We start from the raw sequence: 26,373 nt of genomic DNA on the forward strand, positions 1-26,373 counted from the left end.
GTTTGTTTTCATGGCAACCCTAAAAAAGGAAACAAAATTCTAATAGCAACGAATTTTCATAGCAACAAAGGCAAGTTTTAACATCAAAACAAAAAATATAAATTATTTAAAAATTTCAGATTCATTATGTCAAGTGAAATTAAAATGAAACAAAAGGAGAAGCAGAAGGTGAAAAATACTAAGAAGAAGCAACAACAAGTCAATAAGAAACAGGAGAATAAAAAGATTCGTAAAATAAGTGAAAAGTATTTGAAGGAAGATATTCAAATTGAAAATATATTAAAAGTCAAAAATCTCAATGATGATGATGAGTATGCTCGAAATAAACAAGATGAAATTGACTTTTTCTGTGATCCATTTTCATCAATTCCTCTTTATGTTGAGAAATTACATAAAAATGAAAAAATTGAAAATGAGAATGAGAGTGAAAAGGAAGACGAAGAAATATCTCAAAAATCCGATGAACAACATTCAAACAATTCATCACCAAATACACATATGGCTTCCACATATATTGGACAGGATTGTGAATCAGTCATTGACAAATTTGAAATAACAAGAATTTCATATGATGAACTTGAATTGCTATTTTATCCTAAAGCTAATCCAATTTCATTTAGAAAAGTTAATGATGAAGAAAAAAATATATCCTGTCCTGAAGAAGATGATGATGGAATTTTTTCTAATGATCCACCAGTCATCAATCGAGACTCAAATATGCTTTTATTATTAGATCGTCTGAATGAAAGTAATTCAACAGAATTCATTACTGCCAAAGGTGAACTCAAGAACTTTGAAAAAATCACAGGTGATGATGTTTATCGATTGCGATGTGATAGAACATTTACACCAATTTACGTTCCACCAACACAAATGACTTTTGAGCCAATTGATAAAATCATTACTGAGAAAAAGTTTTTGAAAATCTTTATAACAAACTTAACGTTTGAACAACATAAAAGATTCACAAATGAGCATTATGCAGAGAAAATTGTTGAGAAAATTTTTAGTGAATATGAAAGGCGACAGAAATTTGATGTTGTTGGAACTTTGCAAACAAAATTGAAAAAGCTTCGAGAAGCGAAAGAAGAAAGTTTAAGTAGATCAAAAGTTGACGATATTTCCATCACCCAGCAGATTAAAACTGTTCGTAACAAGCTTCATGCTGAAGAGCTTTATGACCAGAAAATTTTAAAAAGCCTTTTAGAAAATTGGAAGCATTTAAAGGATATTCGCTCGCAACAAAAGTACGCACTTACTAATGCGACAATAAAAATTTATAAAAAGGATATCGATATTGAAGTTTTGCAAGCAGAACGACAGCAACAGTATGACACAGAACTAAATGAAATGATTAATGAGGAATTTCAAAATTATTACGCAGCAAAACAAAGATATAAAGATCACATTAAAAGCATTAGTCAATCTGATAAAGTAATAGATTCACATGAAATTGCGCAAAAGCCTAAAAAGCCAGTAATTGATAAGATTGTGAGTCAATTAAATGATATTTATGATGAAATATCGACAAACAATCCGAAACTTGAAATCATTTTAATACGTAATGATCAAGATAAGTCCAAGGAGAAAATTAAGAAGCTTAGTAAAGTCTCTTATTGCATTGAACTGGAAGTTGATGGTGAAGTTGTTGGAAGCACTAAAAACTTTAAGTTAAATGAAAGTTTCTCTATTGCAATACAATCTGCATTTGTACTAAAGCTCACAAAGCATATACCAGAAAAATTAAAGTTGATTGTAAGTTCTTGAGACTTAAAAATATATAAAAATATGCTTTAAATTTTACAATTTTTTAGATTATGGAGATGAAATCCTCAACAAGGAGAGTAACAGAAATTCACCTTCCACTGCCTGAAGATGATGAGAATTTCAATGAAATGGAAGTGACAAATTATACATTTTCATCGAAACGTTTACAGAGAAGAAACTCGAACGTAAGATTTTCATCGTTTCGCAGAAATAGCAGCCGAAGATTAATAAGTACATCCGGAAACTTGGGTATTAAATTTGGATGGATTAATAAGGACGAAGAGATTGGAAATGAATCAAGTTTAAACGATATGATGATTTCGAAAAAAGTAGAGCTTCAAAGTGATTCAATTTCACAAAACGTTTTGCAGCAATGGTTTGATCAGAAACTCTTAAATCCGTTAGATCCTGATGCACAAAAATTAGTGCACTATATTGTTGACAATAAAAATGATGAAGCTCAGAGTAATGTTTCAAAAGGTACTTCAACTTTACCTGAAAGTGATCTGTTTCGTTTGAATGAGGAAGAACTTGCCTTTATAAGTAAAGAAGAATTTAATTCTATTGAAAGGTTTAATATCTTAAAAGCACGGTACCAAAATGACTTGAATTATAAGAACAAGAAGTTAATTCCGCAATTAGAAAGAGAATTGGAATTTGATAAAGATAAAGATACAAATATAATCGATGAATCTCTAATTGCCGATCCAATTGACCTTCAAAGATTTCGCGGTAGAAAGTATTTACGTAAAGTCTACGAAATTATTACAAATCATTGCGAGAATCTTAATCGCGATAAAATGAACACAAATATTTTAATTGGTGATGAATTTCCAACCTTTTCATCACTTTCAACAGCCTTTTTTGAAATGTTTGGTCCAAAACGTCCTCTCAAGCCAACTCGTCGCGTCACATCATCACGTGCATCTTGCAAATTAAATGAAGTTACAAATTTCAATATTGTAGTAACTGTTGTACGTGCAACAAATGTTCCAATTCGTTGTGAGGAAACACAAACTTCCTCCCGCAAAAGCAGCACTTTATCAACTCAGGGTACAAGTAAATTTATTCCATTCAAGAATTCCAGTGTACATCCGCACGTTTTTGTTGCTATATCTTTGAAAGATCACCATCATACGTGTCGAACCTCATCATCTGAAGGAACGAATCCAATGTGGAACGAGCAGTTATCGCTTCCACTAAGTATTGATTCTGATGATGCAAAAAGAAGTCTTTCAATCGATTTATATGATGAAGTTGTTGAAGATCTAATAGACAATGTGGCTGAAGTGTATCAAAGAATTACAAGTAAATGGTTAGGTACTTTGAAGATACCCATTATTAATATTTGCACAAATCAAAGGATCGAAGGAACATTTGAAATTTCAATTCCATCTGTATTAGTTGGATATACAAAACCAAAATTTTCACCAGCAGATCATCAAACTCCAATTGCGATTGATAGCTTACCTGATTTGTCAAAGAAAACGTACATTAGCTTATTTATTAGTCTCGAACCGACAGTGGAAATACCACAATTAATATCTTCAGGTCTTGAATGCATTGAAGTTATTCATGTTGAACAGCATATTAAATTGTGGTATGAGCAACTAAAACTTGAGTTTCCACTAAGAACTAAAAAATGGAGTCCACTTGTTACTTTACTAAGCGGAAAACGAGCATGTTTGACTCGCTTACTTAATCCTTTATCATTTCCTTTTGAAAAAAATGATTCAACAGAGCAAATGATAAGAAGATTTGTATCATTAATTCCAACACAACATGATGCGAGCACCACACATAGCAGTTGCACCAGTTTAAATGGTGTTTGGCTATCAAATTATGTAAGTTAAGGCTGAAAATATTATCAGATCTAAATAATTTATTTTTTTGCAGCACATCCTTGGGTTAATGACTTCGTCAAATAAAGATCTTGGCGTATTATTAGCTTGCTTTTATTTGGAACTAGGATATCCTGCATGGCTTATTCTTGGATCTAGTACAACTTGTGGTGAAAGTTGCTTTGTTTTAATCCGTGAAGCAAATGAGTTTTTCATAATAGATCCATCTAGTGGTCGAAAATACAGTTGCAAAGATATTTATTGTCCACTTATAAAATGCTACTGCCTTGTTAATCAGTATAATGTATGGGCTAATATTCAGAAAGAGCAACGCGTATTTATGACACAATTTGATATAAATAGAGGCTTTGATTGGAGACCGTTATTTCAGAAGGTGGTAGACATTCCAAACGGAACTGTTCACGATGTCAACTTTCGTTACGAAAGATCTTTTGATACCAAAGATTTACAGCGAACAATTAATGGAAAAATTATTAAAAAGATTAATTCATGGAGGTCACACCGAAAGACTGTTTGGAATAGGTATGAGGCACTTATTCATTTTATCATGACTTTATGATTTATCGTCTATTTATTATTAAAAAAAAAATAGGTATGTTAGTGAGAATTTAAAGCCAATTTTGATTAGATTGGAAAATGATGTGTGCTTAGAGAACGATTTAGAGGATCATGCGGAGATGCTCAAAACACTTTTTGCCAATCACAAGGTGAGGACTTACAATACCAATAAAAACAATATTTTATTATTCAATTTTTATTAAGGTTATTGGATTTACAATTAATTCCAAGTACTCAAACCTGTCTTCGATTGTAACTGAAATTAAAAATACCGGCATACATTTAAATCTTGATAACAAGGTCGAATTTGCATTAAATGTATACGTGAAAGAGTACGCAAATAATGTTTTCTCAGTATGGATATTCCTGATGTCCCTCATACCTAAAACATGAATCTCAACAAGTGAATCCAATTAGTTTTCTTAAATTATTGGTAGTAGGTTTATAGCAATGGTGAGTGACTTTTTATTCTTCGCGGAACACCTTGATGGTAAACCTTAACCGCACACGACATACGATTCATGGAATTTTCAAAAATGTCTGGTGACACTAAGTTTGCTCACCATAGGATTAGAGCATGCACATAAGAAATAGCATAGAAATTAAGATGCGCACAAAAATTGACAGAATAAAATTTATTTGTAAACGAAATCAAATTATTTTCACAAATTTATAAGCTAGGTATATTTTGGTTATCTTAAACTTAATTAGCTTGACGAATATTTAAATGATTATTTACAGTTTTAAATTTACTATTGGAATAAGTTGAAATAAATAAAATAAAACTAAAAAGAAGTAAATTTATATTTCAGATTTCATAGCACAATTAAATAATATTTAAAAATGATTTTTTTAATTAGCACTGAGTCCTTTATTACTGCTTAAAATTTTAAAATCATATCAGTTTATTTAAATTCATTAGCATTCATTGAAGCTTTTATTAGATTGTCACTATTTTATTAGATATTTCTATATTAATATTTCTTTGTCATATTTCTGGAATATTATACTTATTTGATAGCTTTATGTATTCATATTCATAGATATTATATACAATGAACAAAAAGCAACTAATTATAGTATTCTACTATATTGGACTGACTTTAATCAGTATTTCGTTTTATTACATTTTTATGAACTAGTTTGAGTTCAATATACTAAAGAAAAAAACAAAAAGTTAGGCTTTGCTTTTAGATTTTTAACTTTTACGAGGGCGTATGAAGATATTGTGTAATTTAAGAGTATATGCAGGTTTTTAAAAGGAGGTATTTAGAGCAAAATAATATTAATAGGTTTGTATCATGAACTCTTTCTGATACAATTGTCGACGAGACTTTAGTAACTCATTCAAAAGACTTTGTGATGAGTTAGGATTTTTCAGAGATTCTAAGTATTCAAACTGCTAAGAATTGACAGGAATGCGAAAAAATTTACTTAAAATTATCATGACTACAATAAAATTCAGGTATTAATGCCGACTTGAATTTGCTAAAAACTGATTAAAATTGTAAGGTTTAAATCAGTTTTTAGCATACCAGAGGAATTTCAAGTCGGCATCGAACTCTGCAACAAATAAATTTGCATTTAAATAATTTCATAGAAATTGGCAGTTTTGGCAGGAGAAATGATTAAAATAAAAATAGAAAGGAAAACATTTGAGTCAAAGAATTTGCAAGCTTCGAGATCACTTGAAGGTAAGAAATATTTTCAATTAATACCTCAATATTACCAAAATTTATAGTATAATAAGAGTTATAACAAGCATTGAACCATTTTACAATTATTTCCAAAAATTAAGATTGCTTACTTGGTTTTTGAATATTTAATGACAAAGCTTTGGTAGGGATTTATAGAAGACTTCTATATTTGCTGATTTCTTGCAGTATAATTAATTGCAAAATGATTATCTGTTATTATTCCTATAATTCATGCTGGGATGTCGTTGCTATATAAATAATCAGACATTGCACTTAAGAATCTTTAATAGAATACAGAATCTCTTAAAACTGATCGTCGGTTATTAGCTCTAGTACGTTTAGTTGTTGAGCGTGAACTGAGATTTGATGATGCTTGCTGTTGCTCATACCAAGTTTTTCTCTTTCCATATCTGTCAATGCATGTATTAATTTTTTTCTTAAAATAGTATTTATAATTTAAGGACTTACTTATTTTGTCGTTTCTTTGGCTGATTTTCTGACGTTTCATTTTCTACCAAATGGACATTTCCTGTTGACCCATATCAAAAAATGTGTGTCATATATCAATGGATATAATTTGAACTTTATATATTACCATATCTTCTTTTCGACCCCTTGTGAGGAATTGCATTAACATTATTAACAACTTCTTCATTATCTTGAGTATTGCTATTAATTTGTTGATGATGTCGTCTTGGCAGTAAACAGGTTTTTCCTTTACATCCTTTCATGTGCTCAAGAGTATCATGTAGAAATGACTTTTCTTGTACTGTTAAAGATGATTGCATATTTTGTGTCTCAAATGGATCTGTAAATGACAACAAGTTTGCTTAGATAACTGACTGAATGCAATAAATTACTTATAAAGTGCGTAATACCTTTTTTGAGATTGTAAAATGTTATTAGACCTGTTGTAAATTCACAATATAAGTAGTTGTGTGTCTGATTAATTGTTCTCAGACATGAGTAAGTATTGTTGATTGCATTCATACAGAAGCAGAATGGTTCATCATCCCAAAATGGAGGAGTACGCCAATGATTTGAATCATGACTAAAGCAATTCATTTTTTCAGCAAAGCACTCCTTCTCTATTCTTGCCTTCTTATTACGTTTACGTTCTTTTTTTCGTTGTCTCTCTTCTTTCAGCTTCTTGCGCGCATCACGAGCAATTTCTTTTTCTAGCAAAGGTGAGCTGTACAAAATAAATATTCATTAGTTTTATTTCCTTTAAATTATACTTTATTACTATTAACCTTTCAGCTTCAGGCTCACAATAGCATTCAGCTGGTAAACTGCTCTTTGTTGAATTGTTTTCATTCTCACTTGAGGTAATATTTACAACATGATTGACACTATTTGCAAAAATATGTTGTTGACGGTTGGAATGTTTTTTTGATGACTTAGATCCTTGTATGTCAAAAGGATTTAAATTTGTTGAAGATTCTATCATTTGGGATGTTGTTGAAGTAATATTGTCATATGTCAGTTCACTTGATAAGACTTCATCATAATTATTAGATAATGTACTTGAAATGGAATCTTCAGTTGGTATAAATGGCAATGCTGTTGTTATTGCAATAGACGTTGTTGATGTAGTTTTGAAAAATCTTGTTCTGTTTCGAGGCTTATGTGTCGATGATACTTTAGTTGTTTGGATAGTACTTGAACTTTCCTCAGGTGAAAAATCTTGTGTCACAGATGTATTGAAAGATTCGTCATATTCAGAAGTTCTGGTTATGCTTGTTGTTGCTTCATCGATTGTCGTAAATAAAGAAGTTGTGGAAACTTTTTGCTTTCTTCGCCTTTCATTCACATTACTTTGATGATGACGATGCTGATGTAATGTCGCTTTTGTTGTTGATTGAGTTTCAATGTTTTCATCAAAATCTTCGGTTGATGTATTAAGGTTATCATAAATATCATCATCGACAGATGTCATGTTTGCAGGTCGATTTTCTTTTAGATGCTTTCGAATATCTTTCAAGTTTCCAATTTTATCCTTTAAAACTTTAATCAACATATCAATTTGTATTCGACTTTGACGCCATGCTTCTTCATTTTCATACACAATGGTTGAGCAATTTACTTTTCCAGATGTTTCAACGAAACACTGTACTGGATTTTTTGTGCTATTATTTAAATATTTTTTCTCTAATGATACTAGAACTGAATGAAGTTCATCAATAGTTTGAGTTATGTAATCTGCATCACGCTTCCTTCTCGAATGCTTCTCTTCATTAACATTTTCTAATTCTTCAAAAAGTTTATTTTCCAGACCATCAAGAACATCATCCATACGCAATAGATTCAGGAATTCTGGAGGTAATTTAGAATTGTAATTTTCCTCAACCTCAACATCTCTTTTAGATCGAATCTTGTGGTTGCGCTTTTGTTTTTGATGAAATAGATCTCTTTCTGGCTTAATCTTTGTATAAACCACACCATTAGGTGTAAAGCATGCACAATTTCGACGAGCTTGTTGTGCTGTAAGATATTTACTAATTTCTTGAAGATGATCTTGAACTTCTTTATGGAATTTGCATTTATGCTTCCTCCATCTTCCCTCTTCATTAATACATTTCCACTTTTGTCCTGCTACACAATTTTGAAGTAATGTAGGATCCGAACATTCTACATTAAGACGTGCAATTTTTGATTGATATGGAGGCAAGTCATTATCAAAATATGTCCGATGTTGGTCAAGATGAGTAAAACCTGTAACAATTAATTAAATATTTTTATGCATATAAAATAATATGAAATTTTACCTTCTCGTTGCCTTTTTCTTCTACTTTTGTGTGGCTCATCACTTTGTAATTCAGCATCGAAATCACTTTCGTCCACAATATCATCAAATTCCTCATCATCGTCTTCATCGATGTCCTCCTCGACCTCATGAGAACTTGCATCATGTTCTCTATTTTTCAGTTCTTCAAAAGTTCGGTTTTCTTTCATTAATGTCAATTCCATTTTATTGTTAGTTTCGCTTAACATTTGACTGTATTTTGCAGCAGCTGCTCTAGCACGTTGCTCTGCTAACTGCTCAGGTGTTTCACGTCGTCCAGAACTCTCAATAAGGAATGTATCCGGCCATTTATATTTTATTGATCGATGTCGATTAATTATTAATGGCAATATTGATTTACCATCCATATGAGGAGGTACTTGAACGCCTGCAATATCCAAAAATGTAGGAGCCAAATCTACATTTTGAACAATTTCTTCAACCCTATATTCCATAGACAATGATTTCGAATTATTACTCAAAATTGGAAAATGATGGTCAAAATGACTTACAAACTTCCTGCAACAATACCTGGGCCACGCATTAAAAATGGTACTCGAACATCAAATTCGAAAGGAAAGCTTTTGCCTTTAACTAAGCCAAATTGACCCAAATGATATCCATGATCCGAAGTGTAGAATATATATGTATTATCAAGTTCTCCAAGCTGCTTAAGCTCTTGATAAATTCTCTCAACAGCCACATCAACGCTTTGTAGTGTTTGTAATCGCTTAGTCATTAGAATGTCAGTAAATTTTTTATGAATCGGTTCCATTTTCTTCGTTACTCGTAATATCCATTGTTTATCTTCATTTGGTGCTAAATTATATGACGGAGTGCTGCAAAAAAGTAAAAAAAAAGTTATTTTTAGAAAAAAAAAAATTGGCTCCAGAGAGGATCGAACTCACGACCTTCGCGTTATTAGCACGACGCTCTAACCAACTGAGCTATGGGGCCGATTTGATTTATTGATTACGTTTGGCTCAATGAAATATTTTAAACTCAAACAAGCATGTGAGTGAATATTCTGGTTTACAAGATAAGATTATCATGCATGAGTATGAAAAAAGATTTTTCTATGTGATTGAGTAAGGAAAAATTAAATTGCGTTCAGAGATATGATATACATATAAAAATTGGAAATTCAAGTTTTATAATTTTATGTTCTATTTTTATATCTTTATAGTGGAAATTTTTATTTTTTGGCTTAATCCATTCATTTAGAAAGATTGATAAATTTTTTACGATCAATTTTATTTATTTAAATAGTGTAATAAAATTTTTAATATGAAATGTTTTTTGTTTGGTCAAAACCGCTGAGCCACTAGAATTACATCTCCATTGCCAAATTTATTTTTAATTTTATGGACAAAATCAATTTTTTGGTTAAATTTCCTCATTTATTTTGTAAAGTAAAATAATAAATTTTATATTTTTAAAAAATTGTTTGTCTTTAAAACTGTAAAAAGTTTTCAACAATCAGAAATAACATGTTTGCATTTAAATTCATACATACAGAATGTGTTCATGATACTCAAGTATTCCTTCCATATGTTCAACAAAACAATTGTCAAATATTTCATTTGTTTTCTAAAATTTATGTCAATTTAATGGTCAGAGTAGCAAAACATGTTCATTCCCTTATTTTGTTGATTTTTAAAATGTTCCTTTGAAAAAGGAATTGATTTGCTATTTTGTCCTTATGGCTATTATTTGCTTTTAGCAAAAAATGCGTTGAATGGGATTTTAGTAGAATATTTTACTCTAGCTTTCAAAATTTAAGAGCATGAGAGTTTTTAGAATGCAAAACAATTTGCTGCGTGATACAATTTTAATTTATTTTGTATGTTCTTTAGAGATACAAGACACATCGTTCACTCTATGACTGAAAAATAGCTACACCATAATTTAAAGAGGGTCCATGCTATGCATATGTTTTATGAATATGCTTTAAATGTTAGAAATTGGCATTTAAATAATTTTTAAAAAATTTTCGAGCATTGTTTTCAAATCACAGAGGGGTTCAAATTTAATCAACACCTCCTGGCTACACCCCTGCCTCATATACATAGTTAATTGTCTGTTTCTAATTTGATACGAATGTGGCTAGTCGAATTATAGCAAATTTTAAATTATACTAACAGGATAAAGATAGAAAACAAGATAAAATTACGAAAATACTTACTGATGAGTAGTAACGTTGAAAAATAAATGACTGTATTGTGGATGTGAATCTTCGGTACCATGACATGAGGGAAACGACCTGGAAATAGAATTTATTGCATTAATATACAAGCATTTAGTATTTCGAGTATTGTCTTGATCAACACATTTTCGGTGATTTGTCGACCTCTTTAAATCGTTGATAATTTAAGACAATGAAAAAGGTTAAAGAAACTAAATTCCATATGGACTTCTCCTCCTACTTAGTATTGCTCGAGATAAAACTAATTAAATATTGAAGTTTTACTAAATGTCCGACATAATCTTAATTTCTGAACGGCTAATATAAGTAGGTATGATAATGAAAAATTTGATTCTTAAAATAATGTCTACATGACTTAAAAATGCTGTTTTCGTATTTTAAATAGATGACGACAAATGATAAACTATTTAAAACTCACATTGTCAACATCACTGGCTTGCGATGATTTTGTTGTTTAGATTGACGCAGAAAAGCAATAGAGTCGTTGGCAATTAAATCCGGGTAATAATCTTTGGCATAATCATTTCCATGCTTTATTTTTTGACCATTCATATTGATGCTGTAGTTATAATATTTAGAGTTCATTATAAGGCCACCCCACTCACGCCAACCGGGTGGAATATATGAGCCATTATATTTATTAAGATATTTTCCAAAATAACCCGTTCGATACCCTGCATTTGAAAGATAAGTCGCAAATGAACGTGTTTCATGTGTAGCTTGCCATTGAGGACTAGAACAATTATCATTATTTGTGAATACATGATGATTATGTACATATAAGCCAGTCAATATTGACGAACGTGCAGGACAGCACATTGGAGTTGATGTATAAGCATGTCTGAATTCTGCGCCCTGGTCACGTAAGAGACGCAAAGTTCTTGGCATAAAATTAAGTGATCCAAGCTCTACATCCTGATCATCTGTTAGAATCAATATTATATTTGGTTTTCGCTCTTTCATTGGCATGAATGGATTATTCCGTATCGGACCACCATCAGCGTGCGTAAAGATTCCTGCATTTCCACTCTTTTTGACTCTTCCACGATGATTACCACGTTTATGATGATTATGACTAGCAGATATCAAACCATCATTAATATTTATTAATATCATAAATATGATGAATAAAATCAATGACGCATTTAATAATGTAGATGATGTTCTTAACATTTTGATGCTGATTAATTTTTTGCACTTAAACTTTTTTTTGCTCTTGCTTCTTAATTCACTAATTTTATTTATATTTCTTATTTATATTCAAAACCTTATTGCTTAATTAATTAATATATGAGCAACATGATGGTGATGATTTTTTGCCTATTTTCCGCTCTGCTACTATTATTTTATGCCATTTACCATATTAGCAATTCAAATTTTCATCACATAAAATCGAAATGAGACTAAATTTGAATAAAATCAAATTGAGTTAAAATAAACTTGTCACTACTTATAAAATGTCAATTAATTGATACGCGCTTTGAATAATTAAATTAAATGATTTGTTGTTTAACATTCCAACTTCAGCAAATTGTTACTCTTAATCGCTCTTGTCGCGCCTATTTTTTTCTCTTCTCTATAACCATAGTGTTGAAGACATGCTGGTACTATGAGTGTTAATGACTTTGCCTCTGCTGTTCTTCGAGTTAATTAATTAAGAAACATCCTATGAGAAACTATTTTTTAGTTCTTCTTGATGTTTTGTATTTTATATTGGATGTTATCTCAGACAGACAAAGGGTGAAATATTTTCTGAAAGAAACAAAAACATACATTTGATTAATTTACTGCCCATATTAATTAATTCATTTATTTAGGTTAGTATAAGAATCTGCGCATACGAAAATATAAATTCATGAGTGTACTTTTTCAGGTAGAATTACAATGAAGTGCTTCACCATTCATAAAATAATTGAAATTCCATTCTCAAACCTCAGTGAAATGTGTACGTACAAGAACAATTGTGAAATAACATATGAGAAATGTTTTACGTATGACACTTGGTACTTAATTATTGAAACATCGTAAAACAGTAATTTTGTATGATTATAGAATGGAACGGCATTGTATATGCAAGGTATTGTCCATTCACTGCAAATTAGGTATCCCACATTCAATTTTTCATTTATTTTAACTGGATTAATTTTTGAATAATCAATTGGTTGAAAATTGTTGAGAATACATCAACTGTCGTTTAAAATTCAAATTATATTTGCGAATTAGTAATTATCAGTAAGTTGATTTTCCCCTTTTATAGTTGTTGACTCTTTAATATTGAATATTTTATTCTAGTTTAGAACTTCATAGAATAAACATCTCATTTATTAAATCCGTAAGGATGTTCTTCTTAATATTCTTATCAATAAATAAGTATTGTGATTTACACTGAAATAAGAATCGTGAATTTTTATCCAGAATATTTTTCCGTCATAATTTATTGCGTTTATTGTTTTATTTTTACTTGATACTTAGTCTTGTTTTAGTGTTGTATTTCATTTAATAACCCAAACATTACAAAGGAATAAAATGGTTTGAATTACAGAAATAAGAACCATATGAAGTTGGTATATGAGCTAAAATAAGAGGATAGCTAAGTTCTTTTTGCAATTTTGAAGATAGTCACAAGAGTTTAAATTTCAATAATTAATGAAGAAGACATCTTAAGTAAATATAGCCTAGCATCACATTTGCATGTTCTAATGAGTCAGAGAAATCAGCGATAAGTTTTAATGCCTTTTAATTTCCAGTTTCTTATTTTATTGATTTTCATTCACTTCTCCAATCTGTGAAACTCATAAATTTGCAACAACTAAAAAGTGAAATCAAAGAGTTGCTGCACGACTACAGAATTATGTATGAAATGCTCTGTGCTGAAATGTAGATCAAGAAAATAAAACTTTTTGGCGCCATAAAAACTCGTAAACGACCTGCCAAGAACCTTTTAAAAATATTGATAAAACCGAGCATCGACTTTTGTATACAAGATTCAAAAGTATTTGATAATTCAGTATTCTAGACAAAAAATTTCAAAATTTCAAATTAAATTATTATTATAATAGCTACAGCTTCGTGAGAATGTGCGAATGATCCTGACCTTGTTATATATGCTGATTATTTCTACTAAGTATATTTTAATGATTTTTTCAACAAATTCAAATTTTCTACTAGCTCATAAGAATTCATTAACCGAGACAAAGTCAAGATCAATAATTAAAATTTCTCGCATTTTTTAGTTTTCTATTTTCATTTATTAGGTCTAAACCAGTGTTGGGAAACCTGTGTGCCTGTGTACATTAGTGTACCGTCACTAATGCTATAAAGTATTATTCTTGTGCGGTTTCGGTCGAGTGTGCGAAAAATAGAAGATTGTCCATCACTGATTCCATCTAGATGTGTCATTTACGTAACAAATGAGTTCACTTACAATTTGTAATGAAAAATGACGCAGCACAGATAAAAAAACTAAAAATTTGTAGATTCGAGCCAAAACTACTAATGAAGTCAATGTAAACTGCATCATATTATGGTCTCGTCTCAGAAAACTTGCTCTGTAATGTCGACAACTTATTGACTTTATTTACTGGAAGAAGTTTTTTAATATATATGTTGAAATCATTGGAATTCTTTTTATTACTTTTAGGTAGTCAATGAGTAAAATTTATCAATTATATAGTTGTAAATGCCTAACAAATTTTATTTTACTTATGTTAATAAAACATGCATACAGTTTGAAGATTAATGTAGTGCATATGAGCAATATTTTAAAGATTCATTCGTTTAATGAGTCATCGACATCATTTCAAAAATAATCAATTGCTATTTTCTCGCACGTAATTTTGCATAAATATTTTAGTCTGCATTTTTTCACATTTTCATGTGCTCTCATAGAGTGATTTTTTCAAATATTTCAGTAGATAAGTAGCTGCTGAAAACGAGTAATATTGCAAATAAACATTTAAAAATATCTAAAAAATTTAATTAATTGCGATAAATTAATCACAAGAAGCTGGATTGGATGAATGAAAGGAAAATGAGAAAAATAAACAAAATTATTGAATTGTGCTAATTGGAAAGAAGCATATTAATTTAATCAATCAATTATTTCTTTGTGTGCGGAAGCTAAACATTTTTTCGGATGTGCCGTTTTGCTCCATTATTAATCAAATGATTGACAGCATCTCACTTTAGGAAATAATAAATTCAAAACAGTAATAAAGCGGATCACGCTTTATGAGAATATTCACACCATAATTAAAAAAATTATTAAGCTGCAGAAAGTTGGAATATCATGTGAAAACATCTATGCATCTATGCTGCTCAATGCATCAGCATTGAGAATCAAAAGGATTTTCTACTAAATTTCATTAAATTTTAAAAAATTGGAAAAATTTAATCAAAGCAACCATTGAAAAAATCAAAATTACAATTTTTCTTCAGTATTAATTTAAGCATAGAAGGAGCAACATCTTTAAATATTTTGGTGGTGTTAACAGTCAGACATCACATCGTAGAGGGTCATTAGAAGACAGAGAAGATTCTTCCATACAACAAGATTTAGTTGGAACTCAAAGTTTATTAATTTTGTCATTTGAAGTACTTCGACCAACGAAAATAATTTTTATCAAGCATGAAGATTTTCTCAAATTAACTGATCGATGGGAATTTAAGGATCGGAAGCTGAAAGTAAGTATAAAATATTTTCAAAATTCTTCCACATACACCTTCTGCCAATTTTGTGCATGACTTCTTGACTTTTCATTTTTCCTTTCCCTTAAATTTTTTGGGCATGAAAAATCAATGGTTGCTGCAATATTTTTTTTTGTTTTACCAGTTTCTAAGGTAATTTTTATTTGATTTTTTTCAGATCAAGAAAGAAGAAATGTTTAAGATGGAGACAAAATTTTGTGTTCGCAGAGTGGTACCTCATCTTTATATCAACAGCCGAATGTATGCATAAACGATATCGTTTGCCAGTGGAAGAAACATTCTGAAGTCTGAAGAGGTCTTGAAGGAAGTTAGGGTCAACGTTCTTAAATCGATTAGACATTGGACTTATGGTGAGTTGCTTTTTATTTTATAAAAAAGCATAGTTCATCCTCTTTCTTGTCATTTTTAAATTTTCATTTTCCTTAAATTTTTCTAACATGAAAAATCAGTGAATCAAAGGTTGCTCCGATGAACTTCAAAATTTATTGTACCAAACTAATAATTTTTTTTATTTTTTTTTTCAACTGGGGAAGCAAAATTTTGAAGTCGGAAGAGGTCTTGAAGGAAGTGAAAGTCAACGGTCTTCATGGTCAACATTCTTCATGGTCAATGGTCTTCATGGTGAGTCATATCAATTATGATCCATGGATTTAATCAGATGTAGCCTGAAACTCGCCCTATACGGTTGTACGCTAAGTGATTTTGCTTCTATTAAAACTGCTTTTGTCATTTACGTTCCAAAACATCAATTGCTATTTTGCTTCGCACGTAATTTTGCATAAATATTTTAGCACCTTACTTAATTACTTACTTCTGATTTTTTCTTAGACTTAAATTTTCCGGCCAGTTGTGCTTCTCATTAGAGTGATTTTTTCAACTTCTACATTTGTACTGGTTACCTTCTGCAGCAGTAACTAGATGCGGTCCCTCTAACTTCCCCGATCCATCCGTTGCAGCAATCATAAGAAATTTTGTTTTGCTTGGTACTCGCCCATGATTTTGAATTCGGCTCCAATCTCGAGGAGAGAAGTAATATTTTGAACAGGTCATTTTGCAATAAACATCCACTCTTTTCCAAAAATATCTTAAAAAATTTAATTAATGCTCTTTTGCGATATACCAAACTTTCATCCTTTAATCACAAGAAGCTGGATTGGATTGATTGAAAGGAACATTTGTAATCAATTTGAGGTCTTTATCCCTTTTCTTCCTTTGGAGCACTCTTTTCTTTTCTTTTTGTAGATTTTTAATCTCATCAGCTTCCTCTTGTTCTAACATCAATTACTTTTTGTAAATTATTGAATTGTGCATTTTTACTAGCTTGGAAAGAAGTTCCATATTAATTTAATCAATCAATTATTTCTTTGTGTGCGGAAGCTAAACATTTTTTCGGATGTGACCGTTTTGCTCCATTATTAATCATTTCTTTTTAGTAAAAATGATTAGTTCAGTTCTCTCTTTGGATCTCACGTTTAGGAAATAATAAATTCAAAACAGTAATAAAGCGGATCACGCTTTATGAGAATATTCACACTTAGTAAAGATTCAGTATAATTAAAAAAATTATTGACAGAAAGTTGGAATATCATGTGAAAACATTATGACATCTACACAATGCTGCTCAATGCATCAGCATTGAGATTTAAAAGGATTTTCTACTAAATTTCATTAAATTTTAAAAAATTGGAAAAATTTAATCAAAGCAACCATTGAAAAAATCAAAATTACAATTTTTCTTCAGTATTAATTTAAGCATAGAAGGATTTAACATAACATGAGCTTTTTACTTCCTAATAAAATTTAGGATTATTTTCAAATATTTTGGAGGTGTTAACAGTCAGACATCACATCGTATAGGGTCATTAGAAGACTGAGGAGATTCTTCCATACAACAAGATTTAGTTGGAACTCAAAGTTTATTAATTTTGTCATTTGAAGTACTTCGTAGACCAACGAAAATAATTTTTATTAAGCATGAACAATTTTCTCAAATTAACTGATCGATGGGAATTTAAGGATCGGAAGCTGAAAGTAGTCGTATAAAATACGATTTTAAGAAGGAGCGATACACACCAAGTTCTTCTGGATGTTTTGCAACTTGAGCATTTGTGCAGGAAAAGAGATTTTTCTTAGAATTTACTTTCTGAGAATGTATGACATTCCAATGCTCATTTAACCTACTCCACCTTCACGTGGTGAGGTCATAGAAAATTTTTCCAAAAATTTGAAAATAAAAATTTCCAGTTCCAATAGTTTGAAAAATTTAAAGTTTCAAATTTGTGTAGTTGGAAATTTTCAGTTCCAATTTTTTGGTTCCAAATTTTTGGAGCTGGAAATTTTTGGTTCCAAATTTTTGGAGCTGGAAATTTTTGGTTCCAAATTTTTGGAGTTGGAAATTTTTTGTTCCAAATTTTTGGAGCTGGAAATTTTTGGTTCCAAATTTTTGGAGCTGGAAATGTTCAGTTTCAAATTTTTGGAACTGAAAATTTTCAGTGACAAATTTTTGGAGTTGGAAATTTTTGGTTCCAAATTTTTGGAGCTGGAAATTTTCAGTTTCAAATTTTTGGAGTTGGAAATTTTTTGTTCCAAATTTTTGGAGCTGGAAATGTTCAGTTTCAAATTTTTGGAACTGAAAATTTTCAGTGACAAATTTTTGGAGTTGGAAATTTTTTGTTCCAAATTTTTGGAGCTGGAAATTTTCAGTTTCAAATTTTTGGAACTGAAAATTTTCAAGAAATTTTTGGTTCCAAATTTTTGGAGCTGGAAATTTTCAGTTTCAAATTTTTGGAGTTGGAAATTTTTGGTTCCAAATTTTTGGAGCTGGAAATTTTTGGTTTCAAATTTTTGGAGCTGGAAATGTTCAGTTTCAAATTTTTGGAACTGAAAATTTTCAGTGACAAATTTTTGGAGTTGGAAATTTTTGGTTCCAAATTTTTGGAGCTGGAAATTTTCAGTTTCAAATTTTTGGAGTTGGAAATTTTTGGTTCCAAATTTTTGGAGCTGAAAATTTTTGGAGTTGGAAATTTTTTGTTCCAAATTTTTGGAGCTGGAAATTTTTGGTTCCAAATTTTTGGAGTTGGAAATGTTCAGTTTCAAATTTTTGGAACTGAACAAATTTTCAATTTTTTCAAATTTTTGGAACTGAAAATTTTTGACAATTTTTGGAGTTGGAAATTTTTGGTTCAGTTCCGATTTTTTTTTTGAAATTCCAAATTTTTGGAGTTGGAAATGTTCAGTTTCAAATTTTTGGAGCTGGAAATTTTTGGTTTCAAATTTTTTTTTTCAGTTCTGAAAATTTTTAGTGACAAATTTTTGGAGTTGAAATTTTTTGTTCCAAATTTTTTTTGGTTCCAAATTTTTCGAAATTTTCAGTTTCAAATTTTGGAGTTGGAAATTTTTGGTTAATTTTTGGAGCAGTTGGAGCTGGAAATTTTCAATTTTTGGAGCTGGAAATTTTCGGTTTCAAATTTTTGGAGTTTGATTATAATTTATTTTTTCAAATTTTTGGAGCTGGAAATTTTTAGTTCCAATTGGAAATTTTTAATTTTTTTTCAGTTCCAAATTTTTTTTTTGATTTCAATTTTTTTTCAGCTCCGAATTTTTAGAAATTTTCAGTTTCCTGGAAATTTTTTTTTAATTCTCAGTTTTAAATTTTTGAAGATGGAAATTTTTGGTTCCAAATTTTTGGAGCTGGAAATTTTTGGCTCCAAATTTTTGGAGCTGGAAATTTTTGGTTTCAAATTTTTGGAGCTGGAAGTTTCTGGTTCCAAATTTTTGGAGCTGGAAATTTTCGGTTTCAAATTTTTGTCAAATTTTTGAAATTGGAAATTTTCGGTTCCAGAAATTTTCGGTTTCAAATTTTTGAAGCTCCGAAATTTTTGGTTTCAAATTTGTTTTATTTCTTTGTTTGTTTGTTCTTAATAAAAATTTAATTTTCTTCTTTTAAATTCTGAGTTCATTTTTTGATTCCATTTTTTTTTCAGTTCCAATTTTTTTCGGTTCCAATTTTTTTCAGTTCCGATTTTTTTTTATTTCAATTTTTTTTTAATCCTATTTTTTCAGTTCCGTTTTTTTTTTCGATTTTTTATTCCAATTATTCAGTAATTTTTTTTAGTTCCGATTTTTTTTTTATTTCAATTTTTTTTTAAATTTATTTTTTTTCAGTTCCGATTTTTTTTTTTCAATTCAAATTTTTTTTTTTCAGCACAGAATCCAATTTTTTTCATATAAATTTGCTCAAAATAAACTTAATTGACAGCTTCTCAATCTATTAGAATAATTTAGTCAATATATTGCCATCAAAATTTTCGAGATCCAAAACAACGAATAATTTTGCAAAAACGTTGCCTCAATATGCATCTCATGACCCCAAAAACTATACAGCCCGTGTGATAACAAATAAGGAATTTTAAATAGGGCATAAAGTCTCCTTTATGAAACTGTAGAGCTTTTAAGACTGTTTGTCAAAAGGAAATGTTCGCATTGAACAAGAAATCGATATGTACAATACTCTTTCTTAGTAATCCAACGTTTTGGAAATTCGTTTCACAACAGAAATTACATCCTTTACTTATTGCTTCCTTTTCTTCTTTTCATAATAATCATATTTTATTATGAAAGTGAGATGAAATGGAGTTTTATAGGTTAATATGCTTTTCAATGTGCAGAAAGGTATGTATTTGCGAATTATATGAATTCAGTACACGTAGATTTCAAGACGCAATAATACACTACGTTTTATACACGTTTATTCTTAAGTGTGATGTGAATCTGAAAAATTTGTTCTAATACAATATGAATGTTTATTACATACTGTTGACAAAACGTTGCTGTTCTTCAAAAATAAATTTCCCCAGTTTTATTTAACGATATAAAAGAATCAATTGGCAGTTAAATATGAATTCTATGTGACATAAAATCTGATAGACTAAATCTAAATTTCATATTCGAAATTATAATTCAAACTTTTACACAATATTTTTTAAAATCAGAAAACATCATGATTATTGCAAATTTAGCTTTGCTGAAGCTACGAGCATTTAACAGTGTTTTCCAAACTGTGTGTCACGGTACACTTGTGTGCTGCCATGAATTTGTGGTTTCGATCATGACTTTCCACTTGAATTTGCTCACAAAAGAGTTTGGGCAACACTGGAAGATTTCATAAAAATCAACTTTAATTTAATATGAACAAAGATTTGTTACAAATGATCCATTTGGTGTTAATAAATGTTTCCGTGACGGAACATTTAAGTATACGTAATGGACACTTTTTCATTTGTGTCATTCGAATTAAAGTATAATATTAGTTGAAATATCATTTATGTACATCGATGTCAGAATTCTGGATCTTTACTTATAGCATTGTTTATATCATCTTTTCGGTAGTTGATTTGATTCCCAATTTTCTAACATGCTTCAATAAAGTAAGCATAAACATCAATCATAAGAAAATCTATCAACATCGTAAAAAAATTCAATTCCATTCATTTAAGATTATTAAAGTTTGATTAAAATTCTATGTATAAATCTTTCAGTACAAGATGTGATAATGTATTAGATAGAACCCAATGTCTATCATTAATAATAAAAGCAAAAGCATTTAATACGTTACCTAGACATTTGAAAAAGAAACGTAAATCCATATATACATATACCTAGTTCATAATCTAAATGAAGGTAAACATATAATCCGTATATCACGTCCTTATTATTAATATCTCAATCTCTAACATATTTTTTTACTTTTTAAAAACCAGTTAGAAGCGTAACGCAAAATGCTCATAAATTTAAAAGCTACACATGTTTTTTATCTAATTCAAATTAAGTATTTCCAATTACTCATGGACCTTCTCTTCACTTTATTCATAAATAATTCGCTGCGTCTCATATTGTGATGTGTCACTTGAGAATGTAAATTGAAATTTACGATTTATTGTGGCTATATGAGTGAGACCAATTTAAACTTAGCCGGGAGCCTTTCTCAATTTTTTCCTATCTTCTTTTTATTACACTCATCTCAATTTCCATAAAATGCGCGTGTCATTGCCGTAAAATAAAAGAAAAAAGTTGCAAGCTCACAGTTAGTGGCTATAATTTGAACGATTATCGCTGCCCACAGTAAATTTTTGTTTTCAGCACTTACTTTGTGAGATACTATGAACATTTTTTTATTTCTAGAGGGAAATAATGCGCTACATACTTTACATACAAACAGGAAGTTGTGGGCTGGATATAATCCTAAACTGAAAAGCAGTTTGTAAGAATTACTTTCTCATAAACGTCTTTTGTTCTCCTAATCAAATATTATATTTTCTTCCTGGAGAATTCTACTCAAGTATAAGATCCATTAGTTCCAAATTTGCAGAACTAAAAATTTATTCATCCAGACATTTGTGTTTTCTGATTTTTAGAAAGGTAAATAAATAATTGTCATTTATTCATAACATTACAAGTCAATAGAGTGGGCGATTCATTGTTTGCTATGCATCTTGAAAAGAACCAAACCCATTATATTGTAACAAGAAAAAGCTAATAGAAATTATTCTAATTTTCTGCTTCTTTCTCTTGTTTAATATTTATAATGTATTTAGCTTTGATTGTGGGATAGATTTCAATTTTTCTACTTCCCATGAATGAATGAATGAAAGACATAATGGAATTAAAGTACAATCAGATGATGAGATTATAAAAGAAATCGGGTAAATAAGAAGAAGAAACATTTTTACGGAGTATGTCGTTGACGCCACTTTGTCTCTCTGAGAAAATCTTGATATTATTATACATGTTCACATGATATTATTCTTGATGTTAAAAGCTCGTAAGTGTCATTAAGATGAAACATATTATGTTTATCATACAATCAAGAGTGCATGCTTTGAATTATAATGGATTTAATTTTCAATAATATATCTCAAGAATTGTTCATGAGAAAATTATGTTTTCATATCTTTGTGCGATGTAGTTCCAATAAAAAGATTTACTATAATTGTGATCTAATTTTATGGAATGAAATATATCTTTTCATATTAACAGTTTTATCTGAGGAATTGGATTTTTGAGATGAAGATCCTTAGAGTCATCTTTGGACTCAAAAGAGAAGGAGATCAGTACAAATGTAGGAGCAACATAGAATTGTATCAATTTTTGGCTTCGATTGTCTGGAAATGTTATTAGATCTGAAGCTGTCGATAGAGACAGTATTGCACTTGGTATTGGAAATTAGTTGCCACATCTGAATGACGCCATAGATCAAAATTGAAATGTAAGACCAGCGAAGTAATTGAGATTGTATCTGACAAATCTACTAAATTCGAAATTTTTAAAGATAACATGTCCGAAATTTTGATCAAAATTTACCAAAAGAAACCCCTAATCTTGTATTGAATAGTTTTAAAACTTCGCCGGTGACTAATCTTTCATTCATAAATATTTCTCATAAATATCAGGTTTTATATTTTTTATTTTTAACTTTCTGAATGAGTCAGAGTTTATGTGGAATATAAAAAATTTAGGAAGGACTCATTCCACTTCATGAATCTTATAGCAAACAATAAAAGGAGAGTTTTTTCACGTATCAAATAATTTAAGCAAACAAATGAAATGTTTGGAGATGGGAACATTAACATAACTAAAATATCTATTAAATACGTTTTAAATTTGATTGTTGATTACACATGCTGAAGATTTTGAATTTAGATGCTTTTGAGAAATTATATTAAGTATCTCAATAAATAAGCATTCCTTATTGTTTTAGGATATTTCAAAGAAAAAAGGTTCACAAACAACTGATTGAAACAAAATCTGATGGTGTGGAAATGAGCATGAAGTGTGAAACTCATCAACTTGATAGAATTTTTATGGCTTTTGTATCTTTCAGGTCCATTGAGTATCATTTTATTCAATATAAAAAGATACACCAGCACTTGATTGGATTCGATTATTTTTCAGGCTTGGTAATCGATCAGAATCTTTGACGCCGTTATGTATACATATATCTCGTCATTCTTACCGAACAATTTTTTTGACTAATGACCTTGAAAACCCAGGTTTTTTGTGTGATTCCGTCTGATATTTCTTGTTCGTTTAAGTAATTTTGAATGAAGTTGAGAAGTTAAATGCATAAGGAGAGACATGAATGAAACTGAGAACAAAATGAAATAGAATTAATATACTTGGCCTTAAAGGTCGAATGGAGTTTGTTTCTCATGTGTATGATGTGAGTTCATACTCAGATTTATTTTAATAAATTTACAAGAATTTTTGAGAAATCTTTCAACTTCTGTTAAGTATCACAATTCCAAAATTAAATAAATGTGCTGAAAAATATTTCATTTTTCGTATAAGTCAGATCACATGTTACTTAAATTTAATTCAACCATCCGTATTACATTAAAGTATAAAACAAAATAAAAAAAACTGCACGAAGCTGTACAAAATATTGGATCGAATTCTTTATTTTTTACTCGAGCGTTAAAACAAAACTGATTGTGCAATTTCACGCCAATAGGCATTTGATGTAAAAGTTATACACCGTCGTGACTATCATATTATTTTCTTCTCCCTTCCTTTTTTGCTTCATTTCATTTTTATCATTTAAATATAATCTTTTCTGCTGATCCAAAGTATCAATTTCAATTTTCCAGCCTTGACATTGAAACCAAATCTGATTGAAAATCAATGAAATTTCTTCACAGAATTAAAGAATTTACAAAACTTAGCAATTTAATAAATCAGAGTTCTTTGGAATTTGAATCATCCAAAAATTTGATTATTTCTCACACGATTTTTCAACATCTTGAAGATGGCGATGATGATGATGAAAATAAGAATCTAGGAAAGAATAAATTGAAAGTTATTTGTTGTAAACACCAATTTCAGGTATGCGATGTACAACACATATTTGGCTGGTATGTAAGAGTAAGTAATAACATGTTTTCTCATCTTATGTATCCCTACATGAGATTATAAATTAATATCTATTTTTCACACCTTGAATTTCTTTGAATAAAAGGATTTTATGCATGAGAAAACAAATTGTAATGTAACCATGTGTACCAATAGATATAAATATATGGCAAGGAGTCAAACCTACCCGTAGAGTTTTGTTTTTCTTTCAACAAAAACCTTGCTCTAGTTTATGTGATTTTATTTCCTTTTTTTTTTTCATTCTACCCTCATTAAAAGTACATAAATTTGCCGTTTTAGCAAATGTTTGCCAATATTCATCCACAAAAACTTTTACCTATTTAGTACTTTGTTCCATAAAAAAGAAGAAAAATTTATAAAACATTATAATCAAATAATGACTGGAAAGAAAATGTTTTGAACAAAATGGTCTAATTAGAAATTCGTGAAGTTGTTATTAACTAATCATTTCGCTTTTTTTTATTAACAATCTACGACGTTTGTTCATTAAGTTTATTTTTAAATTCGGAGGACAATGTATTAAGAATTCCATTGAATAATCCGGACTGAATTACAATGCTGTATTATTAAAATAATACTTAGCTTCTCAATATATAAATAAATAAGTTAGTGATTTAAGCATAGGTACTTAAACATATTTATTTTCAAACCTGTTTCAAATAAGATACATTGCTTTTAAAAAATGATATTTGTTTTGCTTTTTTTTTTAAATCTTTCACATGTTTTGAGCAACCGAATAAAGAACAAAAACTTCATATGTAAATTTGGATTTTGAGACAAAAACTGAACTATATATACATGCATAATGCGATATTTATAGAACCTGTATTGAAACGCACAATACACTTTTTTTATGCTTTTAAAAATGAATCGTCCACAAATGAGGTCTATTATTATATGGAATTATACAGCTCATGATCTCACTTTACCTGAATATTATCACGACATAAGTGAACAACCCCAAAGGAATCTTAATCTTAACACTTCTTTATATTTTGTTGAATTAAAAAAAAATACATTAAATTATTTTTTGAATGGTAACAGTCATTAACAAAAAACTGGATAAGTGAATGTATTTTGCATGATAAGTATTTTATGATGCATATTAGTGTATGTCAGCAGTTATAAAAACTCACCGATAAAGAAGTATATTTCTTTTGCTCCTTAGCAAATATTTTCAAAGGAAAAAAAATTAATCACCAGAAAAAGAGAGAAGAGAAACACTTAAAGTGGCATTAATTACTGTTTTCGGCTTCTTATTGCCTTTTTCGTCTTTCTTTAGTTATTTCAGTACGACTACGACACAGTAAATTTAATCACTATACACAAAAATATTATTTCGTAGATAGGAATTCACGTTTTAACGACTATGTGACCTTAAGGAATATTCTCAGTTTTCACATCTTACTTTATCTAAGATTTTCATTCAACTTTTTTGGGAATTAATTTTTTTTTTTATGTATGATTTCACTGAACTAGAATTTTCATCAATCTTTCCACTTAATTCTTTTGTATATTTAATCACTGTGAATATTTGACTTCTCTTTCTTGATATATTTGAAGTGTAAATATTTATAAAGATGTCTCGACAGCAAATACAACAAAAATTTTAAGAGAAAACTTCTTTTTAAGGATTGAAATCCGAATGCAAATGTAAAATCAAAAGATTAATCTTTTCTTCTTCTTTAATTATTTTCCAATATGTAGTATTTTTTCAAACTATCAAACTGGCGCTTATTCCTTTTCGCATGCAGAAAATAAATCTACGTCTGAATCAATGAAAATCCACGGAGCAACTGATTTTTTGTTGCAGCAGTAAAAGCCGGTTTTGTGAATATACTTTTACGCATACAAGTGTTCTTA

The 26,373-nt window shown here is 29.6% G+C and overlaps 2 protein-coding genes and 1 non-coding gene across 3 annotated transcripts; 1 reads left to right on the top strand and 2 right to left on the bottom strand.

Moving 5' to 3' along the window:
* The first annotated feature begins 144 nt into the window (after positions 1–144).
* Positions 145–4,899, top strand: Cc2d2a (Coiled-coil and C2 domain containing 2A). Its single transcript, XM_070643624.1, has 5 exons — positions 145–1,755; positions 1,815–3,611; positions 3,664–4,151; positions 4,222–4,336; positions 4,392–4,899. Exons 1-5 carry the CDS (start codon positions 145–147, stop codon positions 4,578–4,580), a joined length of 4,200 nt encoding a protein of 1,399 aa, XP_070499725.1. The 3' UTR covers positions 4,581–4,899.
* Positions 4,900–5,028: 129 nt separating this feature from the next.
* Positions 5,029–26,288, bottom strand: Sulf1 (Extracellular sulfatase Sulf1). The gene is made up of 10 exons (XM_070643648.1): positions 25,647–26,288; positions 11,294–12,627; positions 10,855–10,932; positions 9,182–9,508; positions 8,653–9,113; positions 7,138–8,599; positions 6,763–7,076; positions 6,480–6,692; positions 6,353–6,413; positions 5,029–6,294 (listed from the first exon to the last, which is right to left on the bottom strand). Exons 2-10 carry the CDS (start codon positions 12,046–12,048, stop codon positions 6,168–6,170), a joined length of 3,798 nt encoding a protein of 1,265 aa, XP_070499749.1. The 5' UTR covers positions 12,049–12,627; positions 25,647–26,288; the 3' UTR covers positions 5,029–6,167.
* On the bottom strand, positions 9,553–9,626 carry TRNAI-AAU (transfer RNA isoleucine (anticodon AAU)). Its single transcript has one exon. It is a non-coding gene; the product is annotated as a tRNA-Ile (tRNA).
* Positions 26,289–26,373: the final 85 nt, after the last annotated feature.

Source organism: Chironomus tepperi, unplaced genomic scaffold (genome assembly GCF_022539635.2).
Source record: "Chironomus tepperi strain 1889 unplaced genomic scaffold, CSIRO-AGI_Ctep_v1 contig_323, whole genome shotgun sequence".
In the NCBI taxonomy this organism is placed as follows: domain Eukaryota; kingdom Metazoa; phylum Arthropoda; class Insecta; order Diptera; family Chironomidae; genus Chironomus; species Chironomus tepperi.

What these genes read in the sequence shown, in the direction of transcription:
- Cc2d2a (XM_070643624.1), top strand. Translation starts at nt 145, where the DNA reads ATGAAACAAAAGGAGAAGCAGAAGGTGAAAAATACTAAGAAGAAGCAA. An exon ending in GTGTTTGGCTATCAAATTAT is followed by an intron (nt 3,612 to 3,663) that starts GTAAGTTAAGGC and finishes ATTTTTTTGCAG; the next exon opens with CACATCCTTGGGTTAATGAC. An exon ending in CACTTTTTGCCAATCACAAG is followed by an intron (nt 4,337 to 4,391) that starts GTGAGGACTTAC and finishes ATTTTTATTAAG; the next exon opens with GTTATTGGATTTACAATTAA.
- Sulf1 (XM_070643648.1), bottom strand. Translation starts at nt 12,048, where the DNA reads ATGTTAAGAACATCATCTACATTATTAAATGCGTCATTGATTTTATTC. An exon ending in AAGCCAGTGATGTTGACAAT is followed by an intron (nt 10,933 to 11,293) that starts GTGAGTTTTAAA and finishes TTCTATTTCCAG; the next exon opens with GTCGTTTCCCTCATGTCATG. An exon ending in TGTGAGCCTGAAGCTGAAAG is followed by an intron (nt 7,077 to 7,137) that starts GTTAATAGTAAT and finishes TATTTTGTACAG; the next exon opens with CTCACCTTTGCTAGAAAAAG.